General features: G+C 32.1%; 1 protein-coding gene across 1 annotated transcript; it reads left to right on the top strand.

Annotated features, from left to right (window-relative positions):
• The first annotated feature begins 3,908 nt into the window (after positions 1–3,908).
• Positions 3,909–5,698, top strand: LOC143077038 (uncharacterized). The gene is made up of 2 exons (XM_076252925.1): positions 3,909–4,447; positions 5,017–5,698. Exons 1-2 carry the CDS (start codon positions 4,134–4,136, stop codon positions 5,696–5,698), a joined length of 996 nt encoding a protein of 331 aa, XP_076109040.1. The 5' UTR covers positions 3,909–4,133.
• The last annotated feature ends 8,202 nt before the right edge of the window (positions 5,699–13,900 follow it).

Here is a 13,900-nt window from a genome sequence, read left to right as displayed (position 1 = left end):
GTATTTACACCAAAGCAATTTAAAACAACAATCATGATTTTCCAATTATTCAACTTGAATTTGAATTAAAATTGGGCGCGAATGAGTAGAGTGCGAACGGACCTTGGGTGTGAACGTGCGAGGTGCGAAAGTGTATTGGGCGCAAACAGACCGGATACCACATAGTCTGAACCCCCTTCTCCCACAAAATATGATGTAATTAAAAACAAATTGAAGTCTTTCCACTAGAAAAGATCTATTTTTATATTGAAATATGAAAAATCAGTTTAAAATGTTAGTTCCTATGGCTTTATGACGTCCTATTAACCTATGACCTTGACCTCAATTTCAAGGTCACAAACCATGGACCTTGAATCAAAATATCCTAGGTCTTTAATATGTTTGGTTAATGAGTACTACCACTTGACGCGTAATTTTAAATGTAAGATGGACAAAAACTCCCTTTTATTGTATGCGCAGCCTTTCAACCAAAATAAACAAGTAAGGACATGTCGCAACTAATAATTTATGAAAAATTATTTGTCAAAATGTCATACAGTATTTGAAAAGAAGTGAAAATAAGACAAAATCAAAATTTATAATATGACCTTGACCTTTGACATTGACCTCATTTTCATTTTTAGTACCAATGACCTCATGAAGACCCTAGGTCTCTATCAGTTATGGTTTACCAGTTGAAAATGCATATCGCTTGAATCAAATGAAAAAGGGGGAATAACTCTCATATGGAGTCCCCATAGAGCTATGGTTCAAACGAATATTCTTATCCTAAATATGTAACGAGCAATTTGGTAAAATAAAATCTTTTACGGTTACGAAGGAGAGGTGGCCACAAGAAAAACAGTGTTTGGGGAGATAACTCTTACAACGTAATGTATTTGGTTATAATTACATTTGATATATGTTTCATTATAATACTTTATTCTGATTGGCTAACTGCACATCACATGTTATTCCTCAAGCAATTGCATCACTCAATAAAACTTTTCATTCATGATAACACGTGGTCCCACAATAAAGTGCACAGATGAATTGAATAAAAAAGTTATAAAATTCGTGTTTTCATGATCCTAGCTAAAAAAAGTAATTATAAGTATTGAATGTTTCTTTTTGTAACCTCATAGGGTTGCAAAAGCGTTGACCGTGTGCACATTTTTAGAATAAAGCAATTACGCGCTTCATACAAAAAGTACTTCGGTCAACGCTTTTACACCTCAATGAATTTACAAAAGAAAGCATTCAATACTTAAATGCAGTTGTAAATTTTTAAAGCAAAAAGAGTTAATACTAACTTTCACTTTTTTGGATGTTCATGTACATTTTGAATGTATTTATTTTTCTCAACTACATGAATTTTTTGGTGTATTTTTAATGATATATATGAGTAGTCCAAATAATTATTACGTCTGGCAAGGCTTTTTAAATTTTATTCTGGGACACCTTCCTATGACCACAAGGCTTATGTTAATTTTTTTCTGGGACGCCTTCTTAGGAAGCCTTCCTACGAACGTCTTAGGAAGGCGTCCCAGAAAAAAATAAAATAGCCTTATTGGATATTTTTATGCATTATTTAACCAATTAAGTCTTTTACAGGATTGTTTGTTTAATGCTGTTTAAACATTACTGAAAAAAAAAACCACCTTAAATTTGCTAATTATTTGGCATGAAAGTTTGATTTATTGAAAGGGACTCATAGTTTTTCATTTAATTTTAATAATTGTCTAATGGTTAAAACAATAGCTTCGTTGTTTACTTTTATACACAACAACATATTCACTTTGGTCTCGTTGTTTACCTAATATTCACTATGTACTTGGTAACAGTTATTAATTAATTCAATAGAAAATATTATAATAAATATTAATGGAAGCCGAATTGACGTCAAATAGGTGCCGATTTGACTAGATGCCAATTTAACCAGGTGCCGACTTGACTTGTACAATTCAATTCCTCTGCGATCGTTTGCGGTATTTTCTTGAGAAAGCCTATTTTCCATCATCAAAGAGAAGAAGAAACTGCTTGAAATGATTCCCGAACGCTTCGTGATTGTTAAAATAAGTTTTAATTCACTCAAAAAACAATTTCAAAACTTGCGATGTTTAAACAGGAAGTTTCAAAAGCACGTGTAAAAGAAGAAATTAACCGGTGAGAGTGGAAATCCGTACATAACATATATCACTATAGTACGACTTTTAAAGCAAAACAGTTTCATCCTTTTGTAAAACAGTCTTTAATATACCTATCACATTAATGTTTGAAGGGTCTTAAGCTTATTCAAACCATATAAGTCGGTATGAAACACCAAAACGGAATGATAATAACCGATTACGTTTTGTAGTTTACAAAATTCTGGACTGGTTCCTGTCAAACTACAACACTTTCTTCGACTGTAGTGGAATACAAACAGAAACCAGTTAGTTTGTAAACTGGTTCCTGGCTGATTACTACACAATGCTCATGCATAATGATAACACAAGCACATTCCTCCAGTTTGTATTGAAATTAGTAAATACGAAACCAAGCGCGGTAGGCAGAGAAATCAGGTTAACTGGACCCCTGCTGTTGTGTCAATCTTATCTACACAGACAACAGGTCAGCGCTAATATAAGACAGCCACGATTAAGGCTGTACCGTTATCTCTCGTTAATTGCGAGAGTTGATAGTTATAAACATTGAAAATGGCGCCGAACAAGTAATAATGACTCCTCGTAAAATTGGAAAGAATATATGTACTGTATGCAAGGAATTATAGTTAACCCGTACCAATGTAAACTCGTACCAACGTTAACTCGTACCACTAAAAAATAACTCGTACCAATGTAAACTCGTACCACTGCTAACTCGTACCAACTTATTTAAATGCATTTGATTGGTGTTTAATTATGAATATATACTGTTATTTTTCTCAATACCTCTTAAGTCTGTAAAATGTATATAATTTGAAAGTAAAATGATCAGTCTGTAGCTAATGTTCCATGTGTATTGGATATAGACAATACCTTGGCAGATTTGATTTGTTGTCTCCCTTGAATCATTCTTTTTTAAACTTATACTGATAACTATTGGATTTAATTTTTAATCATTCCAAATCAGTTACATTGAATAGATTTGGGTACTTTTCTTTTGTTTCTCGAAGGAATTTTATTCACTGAAAGAATTAATTTAGTGTATTTTAAAGGTTGTAAATTGTTTATGACCAACATGTTAAAAGTATGATTTTTTTTATATATAATATTTTGCACATGGTAATGATTACTACCGACCGTGCAAGGGCTGTATAGCCAGTCAAGGTCGTTAAAATCTTCCTTGACCGAAAAACTTCACAGGAAAGTAAATGAGAATTGAAATCATCATCAGATTAGTCTTTCGTTTGCTATGTTGTCACGGTCTTCTGTGCTATTATTTATTATCCATGGCGTTTATTTCTTTTTATGAGTTTGACTGTCCATCCATGGTTCTAATGGTATTGTGAATAGCCAGTAGACGTAATGGTAGTGTGGCTGCCGGTAGTGTTGGCAGCATAATATTTTAAGTTTATTTCTATTTATGAGTAATGAGTTTGACTGTCCATCTGTATTGTGAATAATGGTAGGCTTAATGGTAGTACTGGCAGAATAACAATTAATTTGATCACACAATCAAAGGTATATCGTATATTAATTAGCATACAATCAAAGGAATGTAAAAAAAAACGTATTTTTGTCCAAGTTTTCATTAAAATCCAGTATAAAATTACAGTAATTCAACTTTTTTTTTATTAATTTTAGAAAGAAAAAACACCACAAAAAATTTTTTTTTGGTACGACTTCCCAGTGGTACGACTTTAAGTTTGGTACGAGTTAACTTTTTTGGTACGAGTTAACATGGTACGAGTTTCCGTTGGTACGAGTTAACTTGCTTCCGTATGCAAGATTGTTGATTTACCAAATGGATCGACTTGGAGACACCTAAATTCTGATGCTGGTCTTAAGAAAAATTTGTCAACATTGCTTCTTAAATACGGCGAAATAGATGTTTTAGAAGGTGTCGTTTGTAGAAACTGTGAAAGAAAGCTACTGAGTATAGACAAACAAGTTTCAGAATTTAGTGCAAAATGTAATGAAAAGTTAGATCTAGTAGGTGGTAAACGTTGCATGTCAGAACATTTATCTAAGGCCACAAAAAGACGGAGTGAGTCAATAGAAGTTAGAGCGAAAACTGAACTTTTCCCAAATACTTCAGATAGTGGAACATGCAGCATAAGTACAGAGGATAAAGAAAATGACAGTTATGTGCTGAATGTTATCCCAACAACTCCTAGGCTGAGTTTTTCTAACTCTTCAGATTCTGGATACGTTACATTATTAACTCCTATTCTTCCAAAACCAAGTTTCCAGAGTTATAGTACAACCCCTGACACCATAGCAGACATCAACAAAAGTACAAAATGTACAGTGCAAAGTAAATGGTAAGTTCAATTCTTTAATATTACAGTTTTGCATCTATATTATCCCTCATAAGAAAAGGGGACTGTCCTGCCCCTCAAACTTTAAACCCTTGAATTTCCTGTTCATTTAAATTGGGGCCCTTTTAATCAATGTTTAAAAGTCACCAATACAATGTACACTATGTGTTAATATTAAAGTTCTGAGTCTTATTCCGTCAGTACAAGTGTTATTGGAATAATAATGGGGCAATTCAGTCATTCATGTTAACTTTATACAATGTACATGTAGCTTGCTGTTCGGTGTGAGCAAATTTTTTTAAGGCTTCTCTGTTTTCTGGTACTTATAATTGCTAACTTTTAATACATTGCGTCTTGGATGGAGAGTTGTGTCATTGTCACTCATACCACATCGCATTATTTATGTTATTTGTACCTAATACAGAAAATATTTTTTTATATACATGTACATGTACATTTTTTTAATAACTGCATGACCTGTCATGTCTGAATCATGTGTGTACATGTATCTGAATATTTTAAATTGATATTGTACCTTATTATTTATATGTATTTTTTAATTTAAATTACAGTATAACATCAACTCCAAAACCAGACAACAGAGGTTCAGAGTTAATTTTAAGCAAAAAACATAATGATGAGTTGCCACTTCAAGAGCACAACTATGCAAGCAGTGCTTCAGAAAAATTCAACAGAAAGAAAGCATGTTCCAGAAAGAAAAAAAAACCTTCTGAATCATCATTGAAAACAACAGAAAATAACGATTTAATACACAAGAAATTATTTGAACAACCAGAAATTTGTGACATTTTGTCTTCTGAGGAATTCTCAACTGTTATTTCTGTTTTGCCTACAAGATCACGGAAAACTTTGGTCAACACCATATTACAATTTGATGAAATTAAAACTCTTGTGAAAGAAGAACTGTTATCCGAGTTGTCAAAAGAACACAAAATATTGAAAAACAGAAAGCATGGAAAAATAAGCACATTAATGACAAAGGATTTTAAAGACTTAAAACAGTTTACTTGGGACAGTATTGTAAATGAGGCAGTGACAGAATTCCCTCTTCTTGTTGATGTTTTGCTGGCATTTTTAGTCCCTGACAGTTTGGAACAAAAGACTAAAGTAGAACGAGTTGCATCTCTAACTCCAAGAATTGGATTTTTGTATTCCGTTCTTGCACAGGGCAGAAATCATGAACTGAGTAAGGTGCAGAGAGTTATAAGCATCAACCTGCAGTGTTTTCCCTAGGCTATTCATGCATGGCGGTACCGCTACGCATAAAATATCGGCCGCCATGCATCTATCATACCCGCTATGCATCCCGCTATGTGTGAAATTTTTATTATCTTATAATATGAAGTGACAATTGACAAAACTCTACAGGTGTTTCAAACTCACTGGACTGATAATTGATCATAATTAGATGCAACGCTCTGATTTTACAACCACCTTGATTAGATAGAACAACATTCAAGACTTCGATTGCATAATAGAAATCGGGAGTTCAAATTGTTTTAATGATTATAGCCTGATACAGTTTCCAAATATCCTTCCGTGAAAAAATAAAAAGTAAACCTTTTGCAGTATAAATTTTACGTTTTGAAATCATAAGTCTGACATCGAAATATTTATATCAAACGCAGTTGATTAGTTGTAACAGAGAATACACATCATTGGGTTGAAACATGATGTAACTTTGACCTCCGTAGCAGAGTTCAAAAAAATTATGGGTCACTGAATATTCACAATTCAGATCGTTTTTGTTTTAAATTTGATGTTTTTATTTTTGAAACTGATCTTTCAAACTAGTTTTAATCCAAAAGTAAGTAAAAACATTGCTTGACTGTACCTTAAGTTGAATATCTATATCCAAATTAAATTAATTAAAACTGTAATCCATGATCACAAATTGAATGCTTTGTTTACTATTGTTGAAAGCCATGTGCTTTTTGGCGGGAAAATTTGGGAAACCCCTTATTAACAGGAAACAGTTACATTGTTATTTATAGACAGTAGGAATTTCATTTTGGAAATCATTTGATTAACTGCTAAGATTTATTCATGAAATAATTTCTTGGGGTGAAACTGATAATACTTTTTTTTATTAAAATAATTTACATCTAGGGGTATGGAAAGGGGGGCTGTTTTTTTTTTCTTTTTTTTTCAATAATATTACAAATATATGTAAAGTTCACCAGTCTGAAAATACATGGTTAAATGGATTTTAATTCTGAAAAACTCATGTTTATTTAATTCCTTTATTATTTCCATCATAATCAGAAACAAGCTACAGGTATAAGGTATTTCAAACATATATTTTTGGCTTTTATATAAGAACATTCAAGACTATTGATATGTATGTGCCTGTAGTAAAAACAAACCTGGTAGAGCCTAAAAAAATTCTACAGGGCCCTTGAAAAAACTTTTGGATCCAGGCTGGCCTTGAGAGAAAATGTTAAGTATTATTCCTGACTGTATTGCAGATTTATTTGAAGTTTTTAAACTGACATGCACAATTCATTTCACAAGTGTAATAAAAATAATTCTACAAAACAACGCTGCGCATCGATCGCGTTACAAATTCATCTTAGACCCACCATGCATCAAGAATTTTCTAGGGAAGACACTGACCTGTTTGACAACCTGTGTGATCAAAAGGTAATTTTTTTGCTATATACATGATGTATATATAGCTTGTTGATTTTAATTGAATGGTTAAAAAAAAATGTTTGTTTAACAACTCAGTGACTTACATGTACCAAATTCATGTATATATATATGCACAAATGACATGTTCTCAAACTTACATTGTACATGTACATTAACATGCAGCAGTCTGACATACTCATGTACATGTATAATATAATGTGTGATGACTACTCTATTTCAGTAACACACATACATGTATAAAATATCAATCTTACACGAAATCAAAATTCAATAATATTCGAACAAAGTGAGCATGTTGAGTTCTGAAATTTTGAAATACAATTTCTTTCTTTTGTCAAGTCAAAATTGTATGTACATGTAATTTGGACATTAGGTTGGGTATAAAGCTGATAAACAAACCTTTTTTTCAGTTTTTTTTATATAGTTTTGTATGTGAACCTGCTTGAAAATTTAACCCATTCCCTTTTGAAATGTTTTAACTCTCCTAATTAATAATTTTTATCAGAGGATTACATTCATATATATGTAAAATACATGTATATGTACGTATACATGTATGCTCAACAGTAAGTACTAGTCATGACAGAAAATTAGAATTATCATTTTAAAAATGTACCTACGTAAATGTACAAATATATGATGAAGAAAAATAGACAGAAAAAGCTCAATTTTATTTAAAAAAAAATTTCATATAAATAATATTTTTCTTTCTCCCCTTTGGAAAAATGTTTGCATAGTATTCGTTAGTACCTGTGAAAGAAGCAAAATTTCGAATACTACATAATTGTAAACAAGGTTTATAGTTATCATGGTTATGTTATCTAACACATGTAACAGTTTATCTGTTAAGTAATTTATTCATATTTGGCATATATATTTAAAACAAATATCATGTTCCGACACATGTACATGATGTAGCTTGATTCAGGTAACGTTAATTAAAAGACAGCATGAGATCACACCTGGTTTTTGTATGTCTGTCCTTGGCTTAAGACTGATGACTGACACAATGTCTCTTAAAGTTATCAATCTCAGTATCATGAGTATGTACATTTACATGAATGTTATGGCAATATTAAAACATAAGAAGATGTGGTATATGATTGCCAATGCAACAACATTCCTTCAAAGACCTAAGCTAAAGTAGTAAACAATTTAAAATATACAGTCATAAATTATTTGTGTCGAAGTATCAATCAGCGGGTGGCCAGTTAAAGAAATCAGGTCGGCAGTTATGGAACAATGACTGCGTCATTTTCCAATAAAACATTAAGTATTAAAATATAAATGTCATACAGTCATGGTGATGATGCCCCCGCTAGCATATAACGTTAAAAAGGTACATAAAGTGAAGCTGCCAAAAATTGAACTTAAACTGAGTTTAGAGGTAATAAGCATTATATACACATTTCACTAAATTTAGTTGAGACAAACTTGAGAAATTTTTCCATTTGTGAAAGGGCATAACCCTAGAATGATAATCAAAGTGCTTGTAATCACTGAATGGCTATTAAAGACTGCTTAAATTTATCAGTTGGTAGTAAAGTGAATTTTGCATTGTATAGTGTATATACATGTATAGCATTATTTTAAGTTGATTCAACTACTATTATGGACAGAGAAATCTAAACTCCAATTTTTAAAGAAGATTTCATAACGCATTGGTTTTAGGTAATTCAACAACCATTCTGGACAAAGAAATAACTCAAATTTATTGTCTGGAATCTACAAAAATGTTTGTTTTTGGCCCTTAATTCCTAGACTGTTTGACCCATAACCCACAAAATAGACCTCAACCTTCTACTTATGGTATTCAATATTATGGTACAATTTCAGAACAATTGAAATACTTATACACAACTTTTTGTACTTGTACGGACACTAGATTAATGCTTGTTTTGGTCACCTTTGGAACCCTTATTCCTAAACCTTAGGGACTATATATATAACCCCCCAAAACAATCCCAGGCTTCCTTTTATGATTATAAATATTACTGTGGATGCATTATTATTCTTTGGATACCAATTTTCGTGGCTTTTGTGGCTAGAGTCTTACCACGAAATTAAATGTTCAACGATTAACAAATTTTCTATAGGCTTGTATGCAGACTTCGGCAAAACCACGAAATTAAATATCCACAAATTGCAAACTTTCTTTAATCCACGAAAATTGGTACCCACGAAAATAAATGAATCCACAGTATGTTATAATTTTAAGGCTTCCTTTTTACTTATACTGAAGTTATTATCTGGAAACCATCCGTCTTGGGAAGACGACGACAGGATACATACATGTATTTCAACTGCAAAAATTTCTGTGGTTGTTTAAAAATTTCAAACATGTACGATGAAATATTGTTTTAGAAATTGATAAGCCTAGATATGCCTTATAATTTTTCCCTGCATAGTTGAAGGACCATTTACACTCAGAACCGAGTCATCAGTAGGCAGCTAGTACAGATGTATTAAAACAACCTAGCATCATATTGCTAGTAGTGGTAGTAGCATTCTCGGGTAAATTTGTTCTTTTTTTTTATAATATATTTGGTTCAAATCAATATAGAATGCTTTTATCTCCCTAATACTTACATTGTAAATAGAGGTGATACTACTTTGACAAATCCTTGTACATGAGAGTTTTCTGTCAAATCTTTATTTCACAAAGAATGAATTGCATAACAATGAACTGAGCTCAAAGCAAAGTATTCAATAATACACTTAGACAAAGAGCTAAATTCAGTGATATACTTTGTACTACAGGTCCTTCATTAACATCCATCGACCAAAACCACATCTCAAAAACATTCCATACTACATGGTTGGATTCAGAAGTCCTGAAAAAGACATGATTTTTTTTATCATATTTTAAGTATATACACACAGGTTTAAACTTTCTTGTGGTACAATCATTCCGTATCTAGCAACTATCAATTTGCTTCATGCACATATTGATATGTGTTGAGTTTACCTCTGTTGGAAATAAGAACACACAAACCTCAACCTAATTTTAGTCAACGGACATAACATTCAAAACTATAAAATATTATCTAAGACTTGTCAGTGTCTATTTACCATTGCCACTGAATCAGTGATATATGTACACATAATTATGTACATGCAAGACTAAAATTATAAAGTACACTAGAACAGACACGTGGTATCGCAGGTCCATGACTGAGTTAACGTATATAACTATGTGCAAGCCTTTTTTTAGTATTAGTATTTTTATCTGATAAAGTTATGCCGATTAAACGATACACAAGTTTCTCTGCTTTCAAATCTTTCTGATTGAAACCGTCGAACTGGAACTTATCAATTATTGGTAATATTAATTATTTGAAAAACAAAAGTTCCTGGAATGGAGTATTTTTTTAATCAACAGCATTGTCATATACATACATGTATTAGTTGTAAATAAAATTGAATTCTTTGATTCGCTGTTTTACGTCATGCCGGCTAACAAATTGAAAACTGTACATATACGCCTTATTTTTAGTCCAGATTTTAGTGTTTGTATTGTTACAATGTATCTTAGAAAGTCTAAACTGATTAAAATTTGACAATTTAGTAGTTTCAACCCTGTGGATACGACCCATGTATATAGCATATTAATCCTGAATACACCGTTTGGTGGTGCACCTGTCAGACGCGGAACGTACAAATTAGGTAATCGGTAACAGATGAATATACTATTAATTTTTGGTATCGGTATCGGACTCGATCCGGAACTTCTTAATTATTGGCAATATTAATTACGTGGAAAACAAAAGGGCCTGGAGTGGTGTAATTTTTAATCTACACCTTTGTACTATATTAGTTATATATAAAGTCGAATTCTTTGATTCGTCGTTTTTACGCCATGACGGCTGACAAATTGGACCTCGTAATTTTAGTATTATAGATATATAAGACTAAAACTGACATTCAGTCTTTACGATATCTTCATTCCCAAAGTCATTTTCAAATCTGACTTTATAGTAAAATAAGATTCCATATCTACAACCAATGAAAAGGAAATATCCCTCTAATAGACTAGCATTTAAATCACAGTTTTCGAAAATGGAAGCTAGGTCACCGTGGAACCTAGAACAAAAAAAAGGGAAACAATATATCTTAAATATTTCAAATGCATGTACATGAAATAATATTAATCTCTAAAATTCACCATATTGTTCCCTTTTTTATCTTCTGTTCGATACTGTATATCCAGTGGCGAATCCAGAAATTTTCTAAAGTGGGAGCCCACTGACTGACCTAAGAGGGGGCTCGCTCCAGTCACGATTCAGTGATTCCCTATATAAGCAACCAAATTTTTTCTCAAAAAGCAGGCCCCCCCCCCCTAAATCCACCTCTGATATCAACCTCTAGATTTCTTTCAATTACATTCAGTTTAGTGTGGGTTGATGTTTGATTGTTGTACATGTTACAATTACATTCAGTTTAGTGTGGGTTTATGTTTGATTGTTGTACATGTTACAATGAGCAAAGCCCATACCACAGTCAGCTACAGTGGCGGATCCAGATGGGGGGTTCCGGGGGTCCGCACCCCCCCTTTATTTTGGCCAATCAATGCATTTGAATCGGGACATATGTTTTGCACACCCCCTGCACCCCCCCTTTCGAAAATTCCTGCATCCGCCACTGAGCTATAAAAGGTCCTGATAAGACAATGTAAAACAATTCAAACGAAAAAACTAACATGTCTGTTTAAGGTAGATCATAAGTAAATCTTTTTTGAGACAGAATTTTCTTATACTTAGCCAGAATGAAGATTTTAATATGCTCTTTTCAAAAATATAATAAAAAGTAGGGGTCACCGTGCTATTTTTCAAGCTATGAGTCGTTGAAAATTGCCTAAATTTGGTTAGATTGTTAATGGAAAAACACAATTGTGTGCATAAAAAATAATCTATGAGATAGAATTTTGAAATAAATTGTGAAAAGATAGGTTTTGTAATATGCTTTAAGAAAATAAAAAGAAAAAATGGTGTCACCGAACTTGTTTTCTTGCTACAAGTAAACAGAAAAAAATTCCCTATCTGTCCAGTATAAATTTTTTACTAAAAGAGTTATCTTCCCTTAAATGGCTCATTTGAAAAAAATGATTCAAAAAGCAAAATAAAATGATATTTGTTTAATTATTTTGAATTATACAATAAATTGCCAAGTTTTCTTTATATTATTAAACAGTCTAACCATCAAATTGCAAATCTGTCTCCAAATTTGCAGATTTAGGCAAATAACTAGACCGATTTTTTACTGTGATTGTTCAATCCAAGATGGCGGTATACCATCAATCTACCTTAAGGTTACATCATCAAAATATGTAGGGTAGGTAGGTAGGTCGGTATTTTCTTTTTATTATTTTGTCCATTTTATTTTTTGTGCCATGATTTTGAATTGTGTGGTCCGAGTTGTCCATGGGGCGAGAGTTCCCCTATTTATAATGATTGGATTATTTCTTACGACGGCAATAAAATGGCTTAGGGTGGGTGCTCAAAATAGGATCGGTCAGGTACCCATAATCAAACATGTATTTTTTTGGCCTTACCGAGAGCACCATTGAAATATATACAAATCACGGATCGGATACGCATCAACTATGTAAGACCTAATTTCAACACCCCTAAACAGTGAATATTTTTATCGCAAACAGTAGAATTTTATTACATAATGTGAAATGTGTGGGATTGTGCAGCACGTGTCATCATGACATGTGTCCCTTCGCGGCCTTCAGTTTTGATTATAGACTAGAGAAGAGACTAAATGCGTACAAACCTGATGTCAAATGAAGATAAACGGAATTTAAATAACGTTGATCCTTTAAATGTATGAAAAACAAAAACATATGACAATTGTTCACATAAAATATATAGTAAAATTTTCCAAATGAACGTCCATTAAAATTATTAAAGTCTCTGATGAATATTTCCCGCGCAAATGTCATGGAATAGACCAAAACGAATTTTAGGTGTGTGTTGTCATTAAAAAATTCGGGTCAATGAACACAGTTAGATTAAATATATAAATATGTTCACTATATTTATATTGTTTTTTTTCAGAAAAGTGACTTTACCAGATTTTTTTTTGTGGCAAACAACGGTAAATAGCCTATATCATCTTGACATGACATATGAAAACCCCTTAAGCATAATGGTGTGTGTATGGAATAGTCCATGGAATTGTCCAAACCGATACAGGTGAAATACGTAGAATAATATTGCTGTGTCTATTGTGGACACAGCAATAAAATCAGATTTAAGATCCTTATGAGCCCGTAGTAAAGTAAAAAAAACTGTAAAAAGCCTTATTAAATAAAATTTGCTCGATTAACCTTGAAGTGAAGACTAATAAAAATTTGCGTGTATAGTGAACCCCCTAAATAAAATAATACTGTGTTCTAGACCACTTCCCCTTTCGGTGATCTACAGAAATGATTTTTTACTATATAGTATGTTAATTTTTTACTATATAGTATGTTAAATACAAAAACCACCAAAATACTAAAGTTCTGTAGGATTAACATGATTAATGTAAGCAAGTAATACTAGCATCTTTTTCATCATTATATTGTCATAAAATTACAATTAAATACTATGTATATGGAGTCTTCCGAATGATTTATTATTTTGCATTCGGGTTTCAGATGGATGCTTGAATGCGTGGATGATAGGTGTCATTTATATACAAAATTCTATTATTATTGAATAAAAAGCGAAAAGTACAGTCGTAATAAACAAGAAGATAACAAATTTATAAACTAAAAATAAATGCATGCGA

The sequence above is a fragment of the Mytilus galloprovincialis genome, chromosome 5, assembly GCF_965363235.1.
Source record: "Mytilus galloprovincialis chromosome 5, xbMytGall1.hap1.1, whole genome shotgun sequence".
NCBI classification, from domain to species: domain Eukaryota; kingdom Metazoa; phylum Mollusca; class Bivalvia; order Mytilida; family Mytilidae; genus Mytilus; species Mytilus galloprovincialis.
The sequence above is the reverse complement of the archived record's forward strand: the minus strand, read 5'-3'. Positions and strand labels throughout refer to the sequence as shown.